The sequence below is a fragment of the Palaemon carinicauda genome, chromosome 30, assembly GCF_036898095.1.
Source record: "Palaemon carinicauda isolate YSFRI2023 chromosome 30, ASM3689809v2, whole genome shotgun sequence".
NCBI classification, from domain to species: Eukaryota; Metazoa; Arthropoda; class Malacostraca; order Decapoda; family Palaemonidae; genus Palaemon; species Palaemon carinicauda.
Window position 1 is genome coordinate 59,970,272 of NC_090754.1, and position 23,018 is coordinate 59,993,289.

Consider the following 23,018-nt stretch of genomic DNA (forward strand, 5'->3'; position numbering starts at 1 on the left):
ATTTGATCGCCTTCAGAATATAAAAGATCAACTACCTTCTATATTTCCTCCAGAGATATGCAACAAAATTACTTCCAATTTACGAGACAGTTCCATGGCCAAGTACCAAAACCTCTTCAGCAGCTTTAAAGAGTTCATACACAATAAATATGGAGGTAACAACAAGTTCCCCCTTTTATCAGTGCTACTCTATTTTAACGAATTAATAGACAAGGGCCTAGCATACAACACACTAAAAGGATACCGAGCTGCTCTTGGACCGGTTTTGAAGGGATACTTTCCCAATTATTGTCTAGCAGAAGACAAGTACATTAAAGCTATGCTTGATGGAGTAAATAGAAGAAGACCCAGCAATTCTCATCAATTTCCAGGCTGGGATCTTGACAAAGTGGTTTCCTTCCTCAACACTACAAGAGATGATTCTATGCTGCTCATGATTCAGAAGACCTTATTCCTCGTAGCTTTGGCTTGCCCATTGAGAGCTAACCAATTTAATCATCTATGTATCTCTAGGAGCACTTTCACGCCAGAAACCATCGTGTTAAGGAACCACCCTTCCTTCATGGCCAAGAATCAGAGAAACAATTACACTCCTATTGAATTCAGCTTTAGGTGTCACCCTTCCAAGCCAAAAATTTGTCCGGTTAGACAATTAAACTTTTATCTGGAGTACACAAATAAAATCTGTGCAGAAAGAAACATAGATAGGAAAGACCATATTTGGCTGGATGAAAACTTCAAGATCATGTCCCTTCCAAAGATGAGGCAGCTATTCAGGGACTGTATTTTCAGAGCTGATCCCAATGCCAGAAAACACTCCACCAATTTCCACTCTATCAGAGGTCAAGCAGCTTCAAGGATGATGTATAATGGAGTTACGCTGCAAGAGATAATGACTAGAATGAATTGGAAAAGCAACTCTGTATTTGGGTCATTTTATGCTCTCCTCGGTCTACAGGGAGCGTTCGATGCAGTCGTTGCAGGACTTCATCTTCATGCCCCCTGAAGTATCGGGTGAGCAAAACCAGTGGGTCTGAAAGGCTGAAGCCTCTCTCTCTCTAGAACTGACAGTTTACTTGTGAACCTAAGTTCTGGAGAGAAGAGGCGAGGCCTTTCAGACCCAGGGTCTGGTTCACCCTCCGACCCTTCCCCCGTAACCGAGGAGACCATTCTGGAGGAAATAAAGGATTTTTAAAGTAATTACATACAAAGTCAACAGCTTTCATGTTTCTGAAAGCCAACCATAACATTTTTTCAATTATTCATAATTTCTTTAAGATATATTTAGACTTTTATCCTCGCACTTAGAGGAAAGGCAACTTTTAGGTAACAAGATAGGAATATCTTGGAAAGGGGAGGTGAACTACTGTCACATTATATTATCTTAAAATATAAAGAGGAATGGGAAATGTTAAAATTCACAATTGGAACTTTGAGTTACTACTTGTAGTAATTTGCAATCTCAAATAAATCTCACAACAGGAAAATGGAATGGTAAGTACAGATATACTTCATAGCAACTTGCAACTTCAAATATGGCGGGTTGGTTCCTGTCAACTCACATGTCTCTGGTAGCTCCGCCCCGATGGGCGTGGTTTGTGCCCGCTTACAGCTGTCGGGGGGAGGAGCCAGGGGTGTGTCATAGCAAAACCAGTGGGTCTGAAAGGCCTCGCCTCTTCTCTCCAGAACTTAGGTTCACAAGTAAACTGTCAGATCCCCTACTGCTGCTCCCTAGTCCTGGACGAGGAAGCTGTAGCAGTGGACTCCTTCTTGATGGATTGGACGGGGGTGGACATGTTTGCGTTGCCCCCGTTTGAGATCATCATTCTGGTCTTCAGGAAATTCGCTCAACTCGATTCGGGGCGAATGATCCTAGCGGCTTCATTCTGGCCTGCAAGGGAATGGTTTTCGGAAGTGATGGGCATGTGGATGGACTTCCCTAGAAGACTTCGGCAAGTGCAGATCTTCTCAACAGCCCTACTTCGAGAGGTATCATCAAACCCCCCTTGCTCTCAAACTGACTTCCTTCAGACTGACTAGAAGCTTGTCAGATCTCGAGGCTTTTCGGCACAAGCGACGAAAGCTATCGCCAGAGTAAGGAGGATCTCTTCACAAAGAGTCTACCAATCTAAGTGGGAGACCTTTAGAGCTTGGTGCAGGCGGCACAAGTTTTCCTCAACCACTACCTCTCTGGCCAGATTGCAGACTTCTTCTTGTACCTCAGACAGGATGCTAAAGCTGCCTGTATCTACCATCAATGGATACAGCAGTATGCTCTCGGCCGTCTTTAGGCATAGAGGCCTAGAGTTGTCCCAAATAAAGATTTGCAGGACCTCATTGGGTCTTTTCAGACGACGTAATAGGTACTCTTAAACCTGGATGTGGTGTTTAAGTTTCTGTGCTCCAAGAAATTTGAACCTATCTCGCTAGCCTCTCTTCGAGTTGTAACGAAGAAAACCCTCTTCCTTATGACTCTAGCGAATGCTAAAAGGTCAGCGAAGTCCAGGCGATTGAGAGATAGGGCAGTTTGTGCCTTAAGGTTCATCTTTCTCGTAACGAACGAGAACCCCTCGTAACCCTGTCCTACGACGTTTGATGTCATTAACCTCACGAACCTAGTGGGTCAAGAGAAGGAAAGACTCCTCTGCCCAGTTAGGTCCCTCAAAGCTTTTTTGGCTCACACTATGAACGTGAGCTGTGCATCCAACTTGTTATGGTGTTCAGTGAAAGATCCACCAAAGACCCCTGTCTAAGAATGCTTTGTCCTTTTTTCTGAAGGAAAAAATTAGGGAAGCCCACCTCTTATGTGAGGAGGAACACTTCGCCCTGTTGAAATTACGGGCTCACGAAGTGAGGGCCACTGCTACCTCTCTGGCATATCAGGAATATATGTTTGTTAGGCTATTCATGGATGCAATTTTCTGAAGGAGCACCTCTGTCTTCGCTTCTCATTAACTTAGAGAGGTGAGAGTAGACTTTGGCAAGTGCTATACCTTGGGCACATACATAGCTGCGGTTTCTGTATTAGGCAAAGGAGTTAATAACCCCACTCAACCTTAGTTTATATGCATGTATGAGGGTTTGTGTTTTTATGATAGTCTGAGGACTTCGTCTTGTGGTACGGTTCCCTCAGTCTAGATAGATAGTTTATGTGTATGTTGCAGGGTTAGGTGGTTAGTTTTAGTAAGGTTGCAGTTTTTATTATATGGGGCGAAGGTAGTTTCTGAAGTTTAGTCAAGTTGTTGGTCTTATCCCTTTGACAGACTCGATTGAGTTTTTTGCAGCATTGCAGGCTTACTCCTGGATAAACACTCCTAAGGGAAAGCCACTATAGAGACTGTACCTTTGAAATCAGCTACCTTAGCAGGCAAGGAATCAAGGTGTTTTTATCTCCTACAACTCTTTTGTTGTTTCCTCAACGATGTTTACTGTCTGTTTCCCTCCTCCAAATGTGTGAATCAGCTATATATATATAACTGCCAGGTAAGTACTATTCATAAAAATGGAGTTTTTATGATAAAACAAAGTTTTATGAATACTTACCTGGCAGTTATATATATATTCGAAGGCCCACCCACCTCCCCTCAGGAGACAGGTCGTGCATAGATGAACTGAAGTCTTGGACACGGGAATGATTCCTTGTACCACCCTGTGACAGGTGTGACCACCTACCTCCCAACCACCACAAGGCGGTTGCCTTGTTTTGAAAAATTCTGCCGATTTAGAGATATCAGCTATATATATATATATATATAAAACTGCCTGGTAAGTATTCATAAAACTTTGTTTTATCATAAAAACTCCATTTTGGCCCGTACTTAATTAGTTACCTCGTTTAATTTTTTTATCATTTATAGACATCAGAAGTGTGGAACATATACTGTACTGTACTGTATTCTACAAACTAAAGTATTGCTAAAAAAAAATCAAGATAGTTAAGAATTCACTCCTAAGTTTATTATCCTGCTATTGCCTGCCTGTTTTTTCTATAGCTTAGATACTATACTGTTTTTCACTATTTGTATTATTGCAAATTTATTTGTTTCCAGGCCTCTGAATCATTATGGAATACAGCAAAGGAATATGGATATGCGAGGCCCATTCCACAGGGTGAAATTTTGGTGTTTGCTGGAGCTATGACGATATTGGGATACTATTTCCGATCAGAAAAACCACTAAGTAGAATGATCAACACAATTCTTCAGTGAGTTTAATGTCATTAACTACTTTCTGTTTATTTCTTAGAGTAAATGTTTCATGAAAGTTTAATTTGTTCATAGTGTACAGTAAATATTATAGTTTACATGAGCCAAGAATCTCAAAAGTAATTGTCTTTAAATATTTAGGGTTTTTATATTATCTTCTATAAATTTAAACTTTTACAGTAATACTGTAGTTATGCATTTATATACACCTAGTTATTTATATTTTTAAGAAGTGTAAAACATTTTAATGACTCAATCAAAATTAGTTTTTATTTCTTTTCTTAAAAGAGCTTGAGTGGTCTGTATGAACAAATGAAATGATTAGAAAGATGAAGAATTATATTTCCATTTTGTATTGCGTTGAAGGTTTTTTCTGATAAGTCAAAGTTGCAATCCCTTGAGTAAATGGTCAATGTGTGTGCTAGTCTTATGTATATATAGTATACTATTTAGATTTTAAAACTTGCCCTATAATGACTTAGACGTAGATAAACTGTAGATTTTCATAATTTTCTCTCTCTCTCTCTCTCTCTCTCTCTCTCTCTCTCTCTCTCTCTCTCTCTCTCTCTCTCTCTCTCTCTCTCTCTCTCTCTCTCTCTCTCTCTCTCTCTCTCTCTCTCTCTCTCTCTCTCTCTCATTATAGTTGCTTGACGACAAACTTTTTCCCCAGGTTTATCCTTGGTCTTGGGGAGTCTGGTTATATGGTCCAGTCACGCCAAGCCAGTGTAGCATCCTTATCTGGAACCCCTTGTACAAAAGATTTATCGTGGGTAAGACCACAGTATTTACTGGGGAACATTTTGTATTTCTTAAGTTATACTTTTTCATGTGTAAAGATGAATGTGTTGGTTGTCAGGGGATGGTGAGTTTTATAGATATCACAATGAAATATGACAAATTTGGAACACTTGTATTTTTCCTAATCATACAAACCTTGACCTCTTTATATATGAGAATATTACTTCGACAAAGCTGAACTACCCGTAAGACTTTTAACGAGGTAAACAACACTCACCGGTGATTTGACGTCACTTTTGATTTCAGGCAAGATTTCCAGGGGGATTGGTGATGGCGGGTCAGTGAATAAAGAGCTCAAGGTTAGTATGGTTATGTAAAATACAAATTATTTCCAAATTTGCCATTTGTTTTGACACCACTTACAAACGTTTCACTCTTTATATGTGAGACTCGCCATTAGGTAGGTGGAAGTCCTAACCAAGTGGCTGGTAACTTGACCCAGGGTGTGACTGTGCTTTGCAAGAGCTTACTAGGGGCACACTCTCACCTCGTTAACTCTTGTGTGTGACCGAGAGCTGACGCCCTGGGCAACCGGAACATGTGAGAGAACTAAGCATTGTGACTTGACCTGGTAAGGATTCTTTGATTGATAAACACTTTGCTCACTTAAGGGGACCGTCCGCCATGTCCGCCATTTTTTTTTCTAATGATCCAAATTACACCATTTCTATAGATGTTTTAGACATATATAATACCTTCATCATATAAAAATTTCAAGTCATTTGATCAAAAACTTTTGGATTTATTAGCAAAAATCATGATTTAAAAAAAAAAATTAGGTACATTTTTCCCCACTACTATAATATCAATTGTATTGAAACTTATACCATAAAAACTACTCTATCAACCGAACAATTCTGTCAGACAGAATTTTGATTTTCCTTTCTGTTTTTTTTAATGAATTTTTATTTTTTTTCTCGTCTAGACGGAAAATAATCGTGAAAAAAAATATAAAAAGAAAATCAAAACTTAGTCTGACAGAATTGTGGGAATTTTATTCTTCGTTTCAATGATATCTTTCTCTCTAATATCGAACAACAAATAAGTGAGAAAAATTTACCTAAGTGTGAAAAAGTATGTTTTAGAGTTATGAGCTCCCAAAGATTTGCAACAAATTTTCGCTTCTTTTCTTAAAGAAATCAAGATAATATTATTATGATAACTTTTATTGTTTATTCTTACATAAATGCACCCTAAGCTAGGTATTTGAACCCTCAGTTTACTATTCCTATGTCAGCGATCTCTCATTGTTGCCAGTGTTTTAGTTAGCAGGTTTCAGCTTTTACTCTTATTCATGTTTCCCTCTTTCTTGGTTCTTTTTTTTTGTTCTCCACTTACTTTTTGTTCTTTCTATCACCTTATGTAACATTGGCATTGCTATAAAGTTCCAGAAGACGTTGTGAAAGCACAATCTACATACGAACTTCAGGTAAATAAACACATGCATTATAATTTCTATATGTCTTTGGAAACTTTGCTGATGTTCTTGTAGCTGGTAGTTTTCATTTAGCTACCCTCTACCAATGCCTTTCATTTCTGCCAGAAGTACGATATATCGAAAGATGAGAGAGAGAGAGAGATATCATGAATTTAATTTTGGAGTGATAGCATTTGGTTGATATACTGTAGATGGCAGTTCAAATTGAGAGAGAGAGAGAGAGAGAGAGAGAGAGAGAGAGAGAGAGAGAGAGAGAGAGAGAGAGAGAGAGAGAGAGAGAGAGAGATCAACCATTATTTAATTCTAAGAGAGTTGAACATTGATATTATAGAATTTGTATAAATGGCAGCTTTGAATAATGAGAGAGAGAGAGAGAGAGAGAGAGAGAGAGAGAGAGAGAGAGAGAGAGAGAGAGAGAGAGAGAGAGATGCAAAAATAAACATAACTACGATTCTGTCAAACTCAGTCATGCAGACGACAGTAAGTATGACGTCATAATTTAAAGACCGCTATATCATTATTGTTTGGAAAAATGATTAGACTATTTTTTTCTTTTTATCACCTTTGGTAACATTGGGATTGCTATAAAGTTCCCGAGGATGTTATGAAAGCACAATCTACATGTGAACTTCAAGAGAGAGAGAGAGAGAGAGAGAGAGAGAGAGAATTATAGTATTTGTATAAATGGCAGTTTTATGTAATGAGAGAGAGAGAGAGAGAGAGAGAGAGAGAGAGAGAGAGAGAGAGAGAGAGAGAGAGAGAGAGAGAGAGAGAGAGAGCGAGCTACGATTCTGTCAAACTCGGTCAGATAGACGACGCAGTAAGGATGACGTCATCATTTAAAGACCGCTTTACCGCTTTATCTTCATTGTTTGGAAAAATTATTGACTATTTGTTCTTTTTATGACCTTGGGTAACATTGGCCTTGCTATAAAGTTCCCGAGGACGTTGTGAAAACAATCTACATACGAACTTCAAGTAAACAAACGCATGCATTATATTCTGTAAGTGTTTGGAAACTTTGGCTTCTGTTCTCTGAGGAGTAGATTTCGTTCAACTACGTTGTACCAATGCCTCCCATTTCTACCAGACGTACGATAGTTCAAAACATAAGTGAAAAATCTCTATAGATATGCAAAAATAACACACAAAAACGATTTTTTCAAACTGAGTCATGCAGACGACACAGTAAGGATGACGTCATCATTTAAAGACCGCTATATCTTCGTTATTTGTAAAAATAATTGGCTGAAACTTCTGGGGAGCATGTACGATATGTTTATGCATACATACAAGCAATAAAACGATTTTCGATTTCTGAAAGTTATGTCAAAACCCCATGACGGACAGCCCCCTTAACCTAGACTTGCCTGACTCCCCCTCTCAGGGAAGATAGGAACATAACAAATATATATCATATACAGTATCAGGTTACACCAGGGATATGGTTATTTGTTGCTAAAGGAGAAGGCAGCTTTTGCAGAGTACCTCAGGTGCTGTTCCCCAAGAGAGGGGAGAAGATACCAGTTACTCTACCATTCATTCCAGACTACTGTTATCCCAGATAATGTATGTCCTCGATCGGCAGCTACTTGTCCCATAAGGGAACTGAGGCATCAAACTTCATCTTGTGCAGCCACCATATGACCTATGGAGAAGGTATCCATGTTCCTATGGGTTATATCTTGCAGGTAGTGGGCTGTGAATGTCATCTGATGTTTCCAAACACCTGCCTGAAGAACCTGTGCCACAGAGGAGTTCATTTTGAATGCCCGGTACATACTGGTACCCCCAAACCTTGTGGAGGAGAGCCTGGATTCAAGGCCTGTTTAATATCATGCCAAATCTAAGAAGAAATTATTTTCTTGATGACACTTCTTAACCCTACCTGTACTCAACAACAATTTGTTGATGTGTCGGTGAGCTCCTGTGGTTTGTTTAGTGTAAGTCCTCAGAACCCTCACAGGGCAAAGTAATTGTTGATCTGGATCATCAGTTACAGAATGGGAGCTCTCTTCTCTTCTTGTAGGGATTAATTGGTTCAATACCCAATCTCTCCCACTCTGGGTCAAGATTGGTCTTGATGATCTTAGAATCTAGGTATCAGCTGTTGAGATGAAGGAGGGCAAGAGGTTGGCTAAATGGGAGCCTGCCTGGCAACAGAGCTCCTACACCCAAGGATCAATAGTATTCCAAGGGGACTCTGATATCTCGAATTGGATACAAGGAGTACCCAGAACGAGTATTGTAAGTGGAAGAGGTCTGGTCTAGGGATTGCCTGCTTAGCTGCCTGCACCAACTCTGAAAACCAAGAGATGTCCTTTGCGAAGGAAGGTACACCTGTTGAGGCACTGTGAGAGTGTGCATGCTGGTCTCCTACTCTGGGCAAACCTTGAGTAGAACGAATAAGAACAGGTCAGTGCTTGTGTTCATTAGTAAGACCCAGTCTGCGCAAAGGGGAGCGTGTATGAACTACTGAGGTAGGATACACAAGTGGGCTCCTATGAACAGGTGCTCGTGGGTGCACTACCCAAGTAGCGGGACTAACAGAATACACATGTGCTACTGCGGTAGGGCGAGCAGGTGATCGAGGTCGAGCTACAGAAGTACAGTAGCTCTCACCTGGGTAAGTGTTTCCGTGACCGAGGTAGTCGTGAGTAGACCTTCGTCAGCGAGAGGAGCTAGGCCGCCCACCTCGCTAATGTTAGGTGGTTGGGTGTGCAACACTGCACAAGATCCTCTCTCTAACTTAGGGTCTACTCTCTTATTGCCTTATGTACCCCGACAGGAGGAGGCGCAAGCTCGTATGGGGGCAAGTAAGGTGATCAGCTGGAAAACCAGCCTTTTCGCCATAAGGAGAAGCAGCCCACGGGGCAGGACCCGAACGACCTGGACTCACAAAATGCCAAGCATTTTGTGCATACATCGGTGAAGGACAAGACCTGCAAACAGTCTCCTTGTCACCTCCTCGCCACGCTCTGAGGGGCTGGAATAAGGCATGCAAGAACCCAGCACTCATTTCCTTATCCCCCGAGGGGGAAATCACTAAGATGAGGAGGCCTTCACTTGTTAACAAGAGAGGTTCTCAACACCGTGCAATGAAACTAAGGGCTTCACGCACTGTGGAACCTCAGTGCACTGAGTGAACTCAGTCTGAGTGTTGGCAGTGCAATTGGCAAACTATAAAGACTGATGATAGTCAGCTTCTGAGTTTGCCTCAAAAGGTTTGTCCATTTGGTCACTCCAAAGGGTGCCAAGCTGCAACTGCTCTCATTTATACAAAGGATTTGCATGAACGATGGGTTCTAGAGGAGAAGCAGGAAGTGCTGCAGCTGGGGACATGAGAAGATCTGGAGAGTCATCCTCCTCAGAGTCTTGGAGGAGAAGAATGAGGTTAACCCCTGGGGAAGCAGATTTGCACTCCAACTGAAGCACCTTGAACAATTGTTCCTTTGTGGGAGAATTGGAGATTCCCAAGGAAGACCAGAGCTGACGCATAGCATCGATGGACGAAGACTCTCCTCCGGCTGTGGGGGCCGCTACTTCACAAGGGGTCTTATTAACAGAAGGTTGTCGGGGGCATCAATTGGCTGCCACTCCTGCATGATTGTCCTGCATAGGAAACCAATCGAGCAAAGTCAGTGGAGAAGGAAAGAGACACTGGAGTAAAAAGTCGGGACTTTTCGTCTTCGAGGAAGATTCCGAAGGCGAAAAATCCCTTTTGGACTTCTTCCTCCATAACTGGAGATGATTTGGGGTTTGGAAATAAGCATTTGTTATATCTATCAAGAACGTCCAATCCCCTTCCCAGATAACTGACAGGACTGAGAACATAGATTACATGTAAAATTTGGTCATAAATAGAAATTTGTTTAGTATTGAAACATCCAAAACTGGCATTTAACCTCCTGAACCTAATGTCTTTAGACCAAGAAAAGACAATTTAAAATCCCTCTGAAGGATGAGTCACTTCTTTTATTACCCTCCTCTCTCTTTAACTTCTGTCGTGAGGGCCTGAGACTATAGGTTGTTGGTATATTTTGGTAAATGAATAGGAAACTTTCAGGCACGGGAGGTAGAAGAAATGGTGTGCGATATCCCTCTGTTATCGCAGATAACCCAAGTTTGGAAAAAGATAGTCCCAGATGTGCTTGAATCAAGGGAACCTTATTCTTACAGTGATAGGAGGCACTTGACATTCGGTACCTTTGTTTGTTATCACCACAAGCTGATCTTTGTTAAGCAGTCTGGCTGAGACTCTCATATTTCGGACTAAGAGCTTCATTTTCTGTTTTACATATTCAAACAATTTGAATAATGCGTCAGTAATAAAATTATTCATTTGTATACTTGTCTGGCATTCATATTATTTCTCTCAAAGCTGGTTAAATGTCAACATCTACCCTAAAATTGAAAATTGAATGATATTCCATGTAATCGCCCAGCCTTTGTAATGTAATATTGTGATCCTATGGCAGTGTATGGTAGTATCTCTTTGTTTTTCAGTCTCAAAGTCAAAACTAGAACAACCTCTTAACATAACTAGTCAGTGGGGAGGTGTAGGGCATGTATATGAATGCCAGGTGATTATACAAATGATTTTATTTCAATGAGCCTCTCTTGGCATTCATATTGCTGACTCCCACATTGAGATGCAGGTGTGACTGTGAAGAAAAATTTTTGGAAATTTAAAGCTCTAGTCTACTTACGTAATTCAAGTTACCAGACTCGCCTTTCCCTAAAACTTGTTTGTTCCAACACGGAATACTTACCTCGAACTACTTTCTTAGGAGTATCTGGGATCTCCTCCCATTCGACCAGAATTTTGTGTAGTTTACCCTACTCCCGTTCTCTATGCGGAGTGATACGCGCCCAGAGATGACCCGGGGTCTGAGAGCATGCTTTCTCAGGTCTCACTCCTCAGTAAGTTTCTGGTTGCGTCAGCGATAACACACCGACGCTCGCTCTCTAACCCAGTGCGACCCTTTATGTCCCGATTCCTTTGTGTCCCACGCGGTTCCCACGTGGTCCCTTGTGTGCTTCCCTTCCTTTCCCTCTTGTGTTCCTGTGTCTCGCGGTATATTACTAGTGCGTTATGGAGCAGCCCTGTCGTTGCCCTGGGCCTATGGCCGGCAAATCGTGTGGCGCTTTTCTCTCAAAACCCAAAGTTGACCCGCACTCCTTGTGTTCGTCGTGTAGGGGCAGTGTGTGTTCCCCTACAGCCACGTGTCCGGATTGCGAGTCCTGTAATGAAGTGCAGTGGGTGCGTTACGGCACGAAAAAGAAAAGCCTCTCGACGGTCCCTGAGGAAGTCCGTCTCTTCGTCTCTCGCTTCGCCCGGTGTCCCGTCGGATAGAGCTTCTCTACCTTCTCCCCCTACCCAGAGTAGGGGTCGAGGTAAGTCTGTTGCGGGGAAGTGGCCGGTGGCCCTTCCCCAGGAGTCTGAATTACCAAGCAGTGGTATTTTGTCTTCTGTCCAGGCAAGTGGGGGGCCTGAGGGAGGGACGGGTGTGTTTTCGGGGGTCGGGGCCCTAGACAAAGCGGGCCCCGTATCTTCGGAAGATCCTATGTGGGGAAAGACGGCTGCAGTTTCTTATACCGCCTCTTGGGCGGGCTTTTCAGGTGCGTCAGCAGCCGAGGGTGACGCCAAGAAGGACGACTCGCCGCCATCAGACGCCCTCTTGTGGGCGCCTCCCAAGACGCCCTTCTGATCACCCCACAGAATGGAAGAGGAGTTTGAGGCCTGGTTCCCCAACGAGGAGCTCCCCCGCTCCCCTCCAACACCGTCAGCGTCGTTCCCAGCGTTTTTATGGAGCCTGCGTCGTCGGCCGGGCCCCATGCAGAACCGACAACGACACGTCGACTTTCGGACCCTCCAACGAGACCCTACAGATCCTCGGCTTCCTCGTTTGAGGCCTACTCTTACTCGTCAGATGAAGGAGCCCCGAGAGACCATAAAAGGCGACAGGATAGGTCTCGCAGGAGACGATCACGTTCACGCTCGTCTTCAAGACCCCGCCACGTGGATACACGTTCAAGGTCCCCCAGGAGGAAGTTCAGGAGAAGTCTTTCGCTGGAGGAAGAATGGGTGCGGTTTCCATCCCATGTAGCCAACTCCTGGAGGCGGCAGCCGTTGCGGGCACCTCGGGATGGCTCCCTAGACCCCGATCACCAGTAGGATTCATCGACGGGAGCAGATTTGACCGACGGAGGAGCTCGTCGCATCATACGTCGAAGGACAAGCATAGGTCCGCGAAGGTTCCGACTCCACCCGCCCAGCGGGGAGAGTCGTCCCTTCGGTCTGGCAGCTGCGTCCCTCCTTCAAGATCTGCAAGGAGACGTCCAGAACGAGAGAGGTTTGTTTCCTCGACGGGCAAGCCCGCGGACCCCTGGTCCTCCAGAAGAAGGGAGAAATCAAAGACAGAGACCTCCGTCCCAGCGGCGATGCCCGTCCTACGGCCTGTAGCGAGGGAATTAGACCACTTCAAGAGAATGCCACTTCTTGGTACGGCTCCCCCCGTCGGATGTCCGCCGTCACGAGAACTAGGACCCCCCGCGGACTAGAGAGAGGATGGGGAAGAAGGCTCTCCAGCGGAGGTTTCTGCTTACCGGAGAGTCATAGGCCTCATCCGACGACACCATAGGCTGGATGAACTGGAGCCCTCGTCTGACGACTTCTGGCTCTCGAGCCTCAACAGGGTGGTGGATGCCCCCGTTCAACAGAAGCCCTCACTAGCGCTCCTGGTGGCTAGAGACGTGAAGCTGGGGTTGACACATGTGAGCAAGGTATTGGCTAACCATACGTAGGCCCCCAAGAGCCAGAGCGCCTCTAGGCTTCTCCAGGGTCTAAAGACTCAGTCGCGGTTCTACCTCCTGGAAGGCCACCGCCCGGGACCCTGCGCAGTAGAACCAGCAGTCGCCATCTTGGGACAAGGCGCAGCAGCCTTCTCAGCCCTCCCGTAGGGGATCTGCAACCACGCAGTCAACATTTAGGCCCTCCTACTCGGCCTCCAGAAGAGGGCGTTCGGGCCATGCCTCCCGAAGGAGATACGGAGGGAGGCCCCCTACTCTTGCCGAAGCCTTAGGTGGGGGGATGCCTCAAAAATTCTTGGCAAGTATGGCGGGACCACGGGTCGGATCCGTGGACCGTGACGGTCCTGAAGGAAGGATACAGGTTGCCCTTCTGGGCAGAACCCCCACCTCTGATACCAGATCTACAGGCGGAATGGTTGGCACCGAAAGACCCCCTGAGAAGGACGGCCCTGCAAGAAGAAGTCTCTGCTATGCTAGCGACAGGGGCAATGGAGCCAGTAAAGAACCCAGGCCCAGGGTTCTACAGCAGACTCTTCCTGGTGGAGAAAGTGACAGGGGGATGGAGACCAGTCATAGACCTCTCAGCCCTCAACAAGTTCGTGTGCAAAACTGACTTCAAGATGGACACTCCGAAGTCGGTCCTAGCAGCCTTGAGGGAAGGAGACTTCATGATGTCCAGAGACCTCAAGGACGTATACTTCCAGATCCCTGTCCACCCCTCCAGCAGGAAGTATCTAAGAGTGAAATGGGGTACCCAAACGTTGCAGTTCAAGACCCTCTGCTTCGGTCTATCCACAGCCCCTCTGCTTCGGTCTATCCACAGCCCCTCTGCTTCGGTCTATCCACAGCCCCTCTGCTTCGGTCTATCCACAGCCCCTCTGCTTCAGTCTATCCACAGCCCCTCTGCTTCGGTCTATCCACAGCCCCTCAGGTCTTCACGAGGATCTTCGCGACAGTCTCAGCCTGGGCACACGAACAGGGCATCCGACTGATTCGTTACGTGGACGACTGGTTGTTGCTTTCAGACTCAAGGGAAGTACTGAGGGGGCAAGGTGCGAAACTCCTGCAGTTCTGCAACGTCCTGGGTATCACCATCAACCTGGAAAAATCCCAATTGATACCGTCCACCAGGATGACCTACCTCTGGATGGTCCTGGACTCCCGGTTGGCGAAAGCATTCCCTTCCGCGGAGAGACTAGACAACCTGAACCAGATCCTACGGCCCTTTCTGTCGGGTCAGCCCAGGAGGGCCAAGGACTGGCAGAGACTGATAGGTCACCTCATGTCATTGGAGAAGCTAGTCCCTCAGGGGAGACTCAAGCTCAGAGGAGTTCAGTGGAACCTAAAAGAAGCCTGGAATCAGAGAGACTCCCCTCACAAAGTAGTTCCAGTGACCACGGAAACGAAGGAGGTCCTCGAGTGGTGGATCGACACTTCGAACACCCTCAAGGGGATGCCCTTTGCGGCCGACCCTCCGGAGATGCTCCTCTTCACGGACGCCTCCAAGGAGGGTTGGGGGGCTCACTTCCTCAACAGTACAGTGAGAGGAAGGCGGGGACCTGAGGAGAAAAACCTGCACATCAATGTACTGGAAATGATGGCCGTGAAGATGGCATGTCTGGAGTTCGTCCAGAAGCTCCGGGGAAATACCGTGCCGTTGATGTGCGACAACGCCACCGTAGTAGCATACATAAAGAAGCAAGGAGGACTAAAATCAAAGGATATGTGTGGCCTCACGTTGGAATTTCTGGAATGGGCCGAAAGGGAGCAGATCAAGATCTCGGCCAGGTTCATTCCAGGAAAAAGGAACGTCCTAGCCGACGGCTTCAGCAGAGTGGGTCAGATGGTGGGGTCTGAGTGGTCCCTCCACCCAGAAGTGGCCAAGACTCTGGTCCAGAAGTGGTGTTCGCCGGTAATAGACCTCTTCGCCACGAGACTAAACGCACAGCTCCCCGTATTTTGTTCTCCTGTGCCAGACCCGGGAGCACCGTTCGAGGACGTCTTCCACCATCCCTGGCACAACCTCGACGTGTACGCCTTCCCTCTCTTCGGAATGCTCAGACAGGTTCTCAACAGGGTGAGGAGAGCGAGCAACCTGTGGATGACTTTGGTAGCGGCCTGGTGGCTGGAGAGAGAGTGGTTCACAGACCTAAAGGAACTGGCGCACCTTCCACCTTGGCCCCTTCCGGACAGGTCAGACCTGCTCCGGCAACCACACTTTCAAAGGTTCCACGAGAACCCTCAGTCCCTCTGCCTTCACGCGTGGAGGTTATCAAGCGTCTCCTGAGGAAGGAAGGCTATTCGGCGAAGACGGCAACGAGGATGTCGGGTTACCTGAGACGATCTTCAGCCGTTGTGTACCAGCCAAAATGGGCTACCTTCACGAAGTGGTGCGCCGCTAAGAATATCAAACCGTTGAGAGCCTTGGTCCCGGAGATAGCCGACTTCTTAATCTCTCAGGGACGAGGAAAGCATGTCCATCCCAGCCATTAAAGGAGTTAGAGCAGCCCTAGGTCAAGTTTTCCTCCTGAAAGGCATCAACCTAGGTTCCTCCAGACACATCTCGAGGCTCATCAAGAGCTTCGAGCAATCATGCCCTCCGCAAGCGGTTAGAGTGCCCCAGTGGGACGTGGCTATGGCCCTGAAGATGCTGTCAGAGCCTCCCTTCGAACCCCTAAAGGACATCCTAGACAAAGAGCTCACCCTCAAGACAGTTTTCTTGTTGGCACTAGCGTCGGCAAAACGAGTAGGGGAACTTCATGGACTTTCATACGAGGTGTCTCACTCGAAGGGCTGGCGTGAGACTACCTTCAAGTTCGTTCCATCCTTCGTGGCCAAGACCCAGAACCCAGCAGTCTGGGACCCCAAGTTTGAAGGATTCTCGTCGCCGGCAATCCCACGTTCAGACAACCCCAAGGACTTGCGGCTGTGCCCTGTCAGAGCAGTACGGAAGTACTTGGAGAGGACGGCCAGGCTGAGGCCCGAAGTCAAGAATCTGTTCGTTTCTTCAGGTTTGGTGAAGAATCCGGTATCCAAGAACACGATCTCCTTCTGGTTACGGCAAGTGATCAGGAGAGCCTACAGTAGTGTAGGAATCCCTATTCCAGGTAAACCCAGGCCCCACAACATCAGAGGACTGAGTACCTCTCTGGCCTTTGAGAAAAACATGGCAGTCGGCCAAATCTTTAGGGCTGGTACTTGGACCAACCAGTCGACCTTCACAGCTCACTACTTGGAGGAATGCTCGAGGAGGTCCTTGGACGGGTTCTCCCTCGGTCCCGTCATTTCAGCGCTTCAGAAGATTTAAAAGTATAGCCCCAGAGAACCCACGGGCTGTAAGTCCAAGAGACACAGGTTCCTTTTCCTTACTCCCCCCTCCCCCCCATTACCTAAAAGGGACTCGGAAGGCCTTTAACTACCATGAAATTCATCGTCACTGAAGAAATACGCCTCCAAGGCGGTTTTTACAGAGGTAAGCCACTTAGACACTAAGTTAGTTTTTTGGGTAGTTTTCCCTATTGCGAGTGTTTTCTTTCGATGGGTCAGCGGAACCTAGCCCCTTATCTAGGTTTCCCCTTATTTTGCTTACATCTTCCCAGTCTCTGAGCCCTGCAGTACACTCCCACCTCCTAAGGTATAAGTCTCCTAAGAAAGTAGTTCGAGGTAAGTACTCCGCGTTGGAACAAATCACAAATTTTAAGTAATTTGTATTTTTCCTAACAGTACTTACCTCGAACTACTGTCGGGTTATGGCCCACCCATCCTTCCCCGAGTGACTTACAGGACTTAATAGAGAGAGGAGAACCTCTTTCCACCAAAACTTACTGAGGAGCGAGACCTGAGAAAGCATGCTCTCTGACCCCGGGTCTCTCTGGGCGCGTATCACTCCGCCAGAGATTACCCCGCATAGAGAACGGGAATAGGGTAAACTACACAAAATTCTGGTTGGATGGGAGGAGATCCTAGATACTCCTAAGAAAGTAGTTCGAGGTAAGTATTGTTAGGAAAAATACAAATTACTTAAAATTTGTGATTTTAACAGTAATACTGTACACTATAAATAAATATTATAAAACTAAAAAATGGATTTTGAGCGAAGCGAAGAATCTATTTTTGGGTGAGGTAGCCATGTCGTCCTGATGGAAGTTCCTTCGTTAGTAGCTTCCTAGGTTATATTTGACTACAGTGATATATCCCAGAGAATTTACCAAAGGTATCCAGAATTCTAACTCCTGGAGCGAATATCCCAGATTTTTAATAGGGGATATCGCATAAAATCAGAGGACGTATTCTTGACACGTCTCATAGCTATCTACACCCCTAATAGCGTTTTCGCTTCGAGGGGAAAAAGTGGCAAGAATTATAGGAGAGCCGTTATTAAGGCAACGCTCTTACTGTACTGTAAATAGGCGCCATCTAGCCATTCTTTGTAGCTTTGTAGGTGTAACAGATACATTATATTAGGGAGGGAATCGTTATTCTTTGTCAAAAGGAGGGCGGGTCCATCAGGACGACATGGCTACCTCACCCAAAAATAGATTTTTCGCTTCGCTCAAAATTCATTTTTTGGGCTTAGGCCATGTTGTCCTGATGGAAGTTTACCAGAGCATTAATGTATCTGTGGATTTTCAATAGTGCCGTTCATCTCGAGATAAATTTTCCTTTTGGTCCTCTGGACCTAGAGACACTTGATGTTACTGTTATACATCATTCAACTGATCATGTCAAATGTCAGTGCTTTCTGCCCCCTACAGGGAAGAGTCTGGGTAGACTTTAGGAAAAAAACCCGAGGATTGTGAGTTCAAGGAACAGACTAGCAAACAGTTTGTATATTAGTGTCATCATATACATAAAGCATAGTTTGTACTTAGATGGTATTGATCTGTGTAGGTTACTGAAAACATCTCAGGTCTGGTCGTTAAAAGAGACAGACAAGTTTATATACATGTAGGGAACCATAATTCAGTAAGATAGACAGTTTAGTACAATAAGCCCTTACCTGGTTGCTCGGAACAGTGATAACCTTAGTTCCTAGTGTTTTCCTAGATATCAATAGGATCAAAAGATGCTCTGACATATATATAAAGATTAGAATATTTGGGGCGAAATGAGACGCAAAGATTCCTACTAGTTTATTACAAAAATAAAAAATAGAAAACATGGTTGTAACAATCAATTACAATTACATTATATGCTGAATGAATCTGCTTAAGTAATAACAGAAATAAATAAAGCTTCACCTGAAAAAGGGAACACAAGCCACTCTATGGGAAATATGTAAAGATTTCACTATGTATTCTGTTGTTATAAGGAACACTATGCATATGAATATGCATGGCATATGTGTTGATCTATTATGCTTAATGTCACCTGTGTAGTTAGAACAGTTTATAGTGTCGTCACTAGACACATTACTCACATGATGTACCTTAAGAGTCTATCATGTACACCCTTCACTAAAAGTCCCAAATAGTGCACTGTTCTTCACAGAAGTCAGGCGGCAGGTTTTAGTACACTACCTGCTGCCACCACAAAATGTTTTATCTCCTGTAATTGCTTCGCATAGTGTTTGAAGAAGACTCTGGATGACTTCCATCCAGTATAAGCGCGAAGGCTTTCAAACGACATAGTCTGAAAGTAATTTAGAGACAAGGCGACTTTCCTCGGATCATGACCTGCGGGTGTACTGTCTGGATCCGCTCTGCGAATAAAATAGGTGATTTTCGCCCTTATCTGTTTCAAGGATAACGAACCTGATGTTTCTCCCCTGAAAAGCTGACCTCCCTTAAAGTCTGAAGTTTGATGAAGATAGACCTTTAGGGATTCCACTGGGCAGAGGGATGCTTCTTCCTTCAGAGGGCAGATTCTCCAGGGACCCCATCTCTTAGTGGGCAGCTCGTTCTTGGCGAGAAACGTTGCGTCGGTAAAGAGGTTCAGTTCTCCGCAGTCTGTGAACTGAATGTGGCCATCATCCCTCGAGAGGGCCACTATTTCGCAGACTCTGGCTCCCGAGGCTAGTGCAAATAAGAATATCACCTTTTGAGTCAAGTCCTTTAGCGAACAATCTTCATTGTTCACAGTTGATGCTAAGTGAAGAACCTTGTCCAGAGACCATAAAATGGGCTTTGGAGGGGCTGCGGGTCGAAGTTTAGCGCAGGCTTTGGGAATCTTGTTGAAGATTTCGTTAGAGAAGTCTACCTGGAAGGCGTAAAGCACTGGTCTGGTTAGGGCGGATTAGCACATAGTGATTGTATTGGCTGCTAGACCTTGTTCATGGAGATGGATGAAGAAGGGCAGGCAAAAATACGTAGAAATCTCCTTAGGTTTCTTTGCCTCGACAAAGGCGACCCATTTTGACTTTGACTTGTATTCTTCTAAGAAGTCGATACTGTCCTTTGAAATCCCGAACCTTTTCTTGACTGCTAAGGTGAGAAAATCATGAGATGAAGGTTCTGGGACTTCTGTGATGAAGCTGAGACAGTCAATTTCTGCACTTGCTGAGTCAGAACTGGATCCGGCAACGGGATTAGCTTCAGGCGTAGTTCCGTTACTAGGGGGAACCAGACACTGTTGGGCCATTTGTGGGCCACTATTGCTGCTGTCCCGCGAAAGGATCTCAGCTTGTCGAGGACATTCAGCAGAAGGTTGGTTGGAGGGAACAGGTATATCTTAGACCCTCTGTTCCAGTCTATAGACATCGCATCCGTTGCTTCCGCTAGAGGATCCTCGTACGGGGCTACGTACCGGGGTAGCTTCTTGTTGTCGCTCGTTGCGAAGAGGTCTATCTGCAGTCCTGGGACTTTGCGTAAGATGAAGGAAATGATCTTGCATCTAGGGACCATTCCGACTCTACTGGGTTGAACCTGGAAAGAGTGTCCGCCGTCACATTGCGGAATCCTTGAAGGTGGACTGCTGACAAGTGCCATCTCTTCTTCTCTGCTAGTTGGAGGATGGCCAGTATTACCTGATCTATTTGAGGCGATCTCGAGCCCTGTCGATTTAGGCATCTCATTACAACCTCGCTATCTAGAACCAGTCGGATGTGGATCGAACAGCGAAGTTTCAGTTTCTTCAGTGAGAGAAAAACTGCCATGGCTTCCAGAAATTTGATGTGGAAGGTTTTGAAGAGGGAAGACCAGGTTCCTTGGACTTTCCGGTGATGAGAGTGGCCTCCCCACCCTTCCTTTGAGGCATCCATGTGAATGGTGGCTGACAGTGGAGGTGGTTGCAAGGGAACCTTCTTCTTTAGGTTCTTGACCTCCGACCATGGCTTGAGTAGGGATCGCAGACGATTTGGTATAGGTTTCTTTAGATCTCTGTGAGCGTTTGATGCGTATTTTCTCCAAACTCCTGATGCATCTTTTAATTGTGCTCTCAACACTGGATCTGCCACTGAGGCAAACTGGAGGGACCCCAACACGCTCTCCTGTTGCCTTCTTGATATCCGGGCGGATTGAAGGAGTCTCTTGACAGATCCCGCTATTTCTTTCCTCTTCTTTGATGGAATGGAAAGGCAGTGTGACTGTAAGTCCCAGTGGACACCCAGCCACTGGAAGTTCTGAGCTGGAGAAAGACGAGACTTTTCCAAGTTGATCTTGAATCCTAGGTGTTCCAGGAACTGGATCACTTCCTTGGAGGCTTGCGTGCACTCCTCCTTGGATGCTGCCCACACCAGCCAGTCGTCCAGGTAGGCTGCTACCTGGATTCCCTTTAGGCGTAATTGATGAATGATTGCATTCGCAAGCTTGGTGAATACCCTTGGAGCTATATTTAGGTCGAAGGGCATGGCTCTGAAGTCGTATTGTCTTTTCTGTAGTTTGAACCCTAGGTAGGGGGAAACTTGACAGTTGATTGGGACGTGCCAGTACGCATCCGTCATGTCTATGGAGACTGTATATGCCTGTTTGGGCAAAAGGGTCCTTATGTGCTGAAGCGTCAGCATTCTGAACTTGTAGTTCACTATGAACTTTTTGAGTGGTGATAGGTCTTGAATGACTCTGAGCTTTTCCGAGTCCTTCTTCGGAACACAAAATAGCCTTCCTTGGAATTTGATGGACTTCGCCCTTCTTATAACCCTCTTGTTTAAGAGTTCCTGAACATATTCTTCCAATATGGGGGTTGAGTGTTGGAAGAATTGAGGGAAGTTTGGTGGAGTTGTGTTCCAACTCCATCCCAGTCCATTCTTGACTAGGCTGTGGGCCCAGGGATCGAAGGTCTAGCGATCCCGGAAGAGGAGAAGTCTCCCTCCTACTGGTAGCATCTCACTTTGAGTGCTGGTTGGAGGATTTACCTCCTTGGCCACGTCCACATCCACCTCTGTTGCCCCTGCCTCTGGAGGGGTGCTTAGAGGATCCTCGAAAGGAACCTCGAGACTTCGGCCTAAAGGTCGTTGACTGCCTTTCAAAAGCTGGGGTGAAGGCGGGCAACTGTGTTGCCACTGTTGGGGGGACCAGCTGGAAGGTGGTGGTTGGCTTTGCTACTGTCTGTTGCACCGTGGCCATGGGAAGCTGTTGTTGTCTGGGACGGGAGGGCACTCTTAGTCGTTTCGTCTTCCTTTTCAGCTGGGGACCCTCGTCAGCGGAAAACTTCCTCTTGGAGGACAAGCCCCACCTGGAGAGGAGATTCCTATTCTCCATTGCGGCTTTGTCCACGACCTCTTTGACCACCTCGCTTGGGAAGAGGTCTTTTCCCCAGATGTTAGAAGCTATCAGCTTCCTCGGTTCGTGCCTCACCGCAGCTGAGGCGAACACGAACTCCCTGCAAGCCCTTCGGGCTTTGATAAAGTTAAAGTTAAACAGGTCTTTGGTGACCGTCGCCAGATGAGCCTTGGCGAAGACCATGTACATGTCTGGGGTTTCCGATATGCTTGCCACTGTCTCTAGCCCCGTCTGTAGAGGCATAGAAGCGGCAAGACGTTCTTTTGTCTCCTGCTCTCTGCGCAGGAGAAAGTCCGACAGCTTGGGGAGGTCTTCGCCGAACTGTCGTCCGGCAATGTCTACCTCCAGCTTCCCGACTGTGAAAGTGTTGTGCACATCTTTCCAGTCCGCGTCATCCGATGGAAAGGCGAGGGAAAAAGGTCTACACTCTTCGAGTGTAGGACAGGGTTTCCCTGCCTCAACCGCCTTTAAGGCGGCCTTAAACCCTTTTTACATAAAGAGAAAGGCACGAGAGGGATCAGCAATAATGGAAGGGTGCTTTTAGCTGAGAGCCGGCACCTTGGAACTAGTAAAGGCCCTCTCTTTCAAGGTGTTGGTAAATAAGGCCTGGGCCTTGGGGAGGTCAAGAACGATGACCTCTTTCGGCTCTGTCTCCTCTTTGGACGAAGGTTCTGTCCTCAGACGGACATAGCAATCCGGGTAGGCCCCTTTGCTGGCCAGAACTCTACGTCGTCCACTGGGACAGTGCCCAGTTTCTCGGAGAGGAAGATCTTCCCCCCTGACATCGGTTTATGCTCTGCATACCTCCAAGGATTGACATCAGAGAAAGCAGGAAGATCCTTGATGTTTAGCTTCTTCGGGGCTAAACGCGTCGCCACGAGCTGGTGCATCTCCGTCCGAAGAGAAGCCTCCTTTTCCGACGATTTCTTTTGCATGTCCTGGAACATGGAAAGAAGAGAGTGCAGCGTGCTCGTGATCGAATCCAACTGGGGGGCAGAAGAAGAGGTTGAAGGCACCGGCTCGGCCACTGTCGCAGAAGAAACCGAAATAGTTTCGGCTTTCTCGGTCTCGCCTTCAGGGGGTACGTCATCCTTCTGTTCCAATTCT

The 23,018-nt window shown here is 46.0% G+C and overlaps 1 protein-coding gene across 6 annotated transcripts in view; it reads left to right on the plus strand.

Moving 5' to 3' along the window:
* The window catches only part of LOC137623199 (transmembrane protein 135-like), a 232,253-nt gene that overhangs the window by 64,003 nt on the left and 145,232 nt on the right, over nt 1-23,018 (plus strand). For all 6 annotated transcript variants that reach the window (XM_068353909.1, XM_068353903.1, XM_068353908.1 and 3 more), the window contains 2 exons: nt 4,050-4,204; nt 4,876-4,975. In XM_068353909.1, the coding sequence (XP_068210010.1) occupies nt 4,050-4,204; nt 4,876-4,975 (255 nt within the window). The remainder of the gene's footprint in view (nt 1-4,049; nt 4,205-4,875; nt 4,976-23,018) is intronic.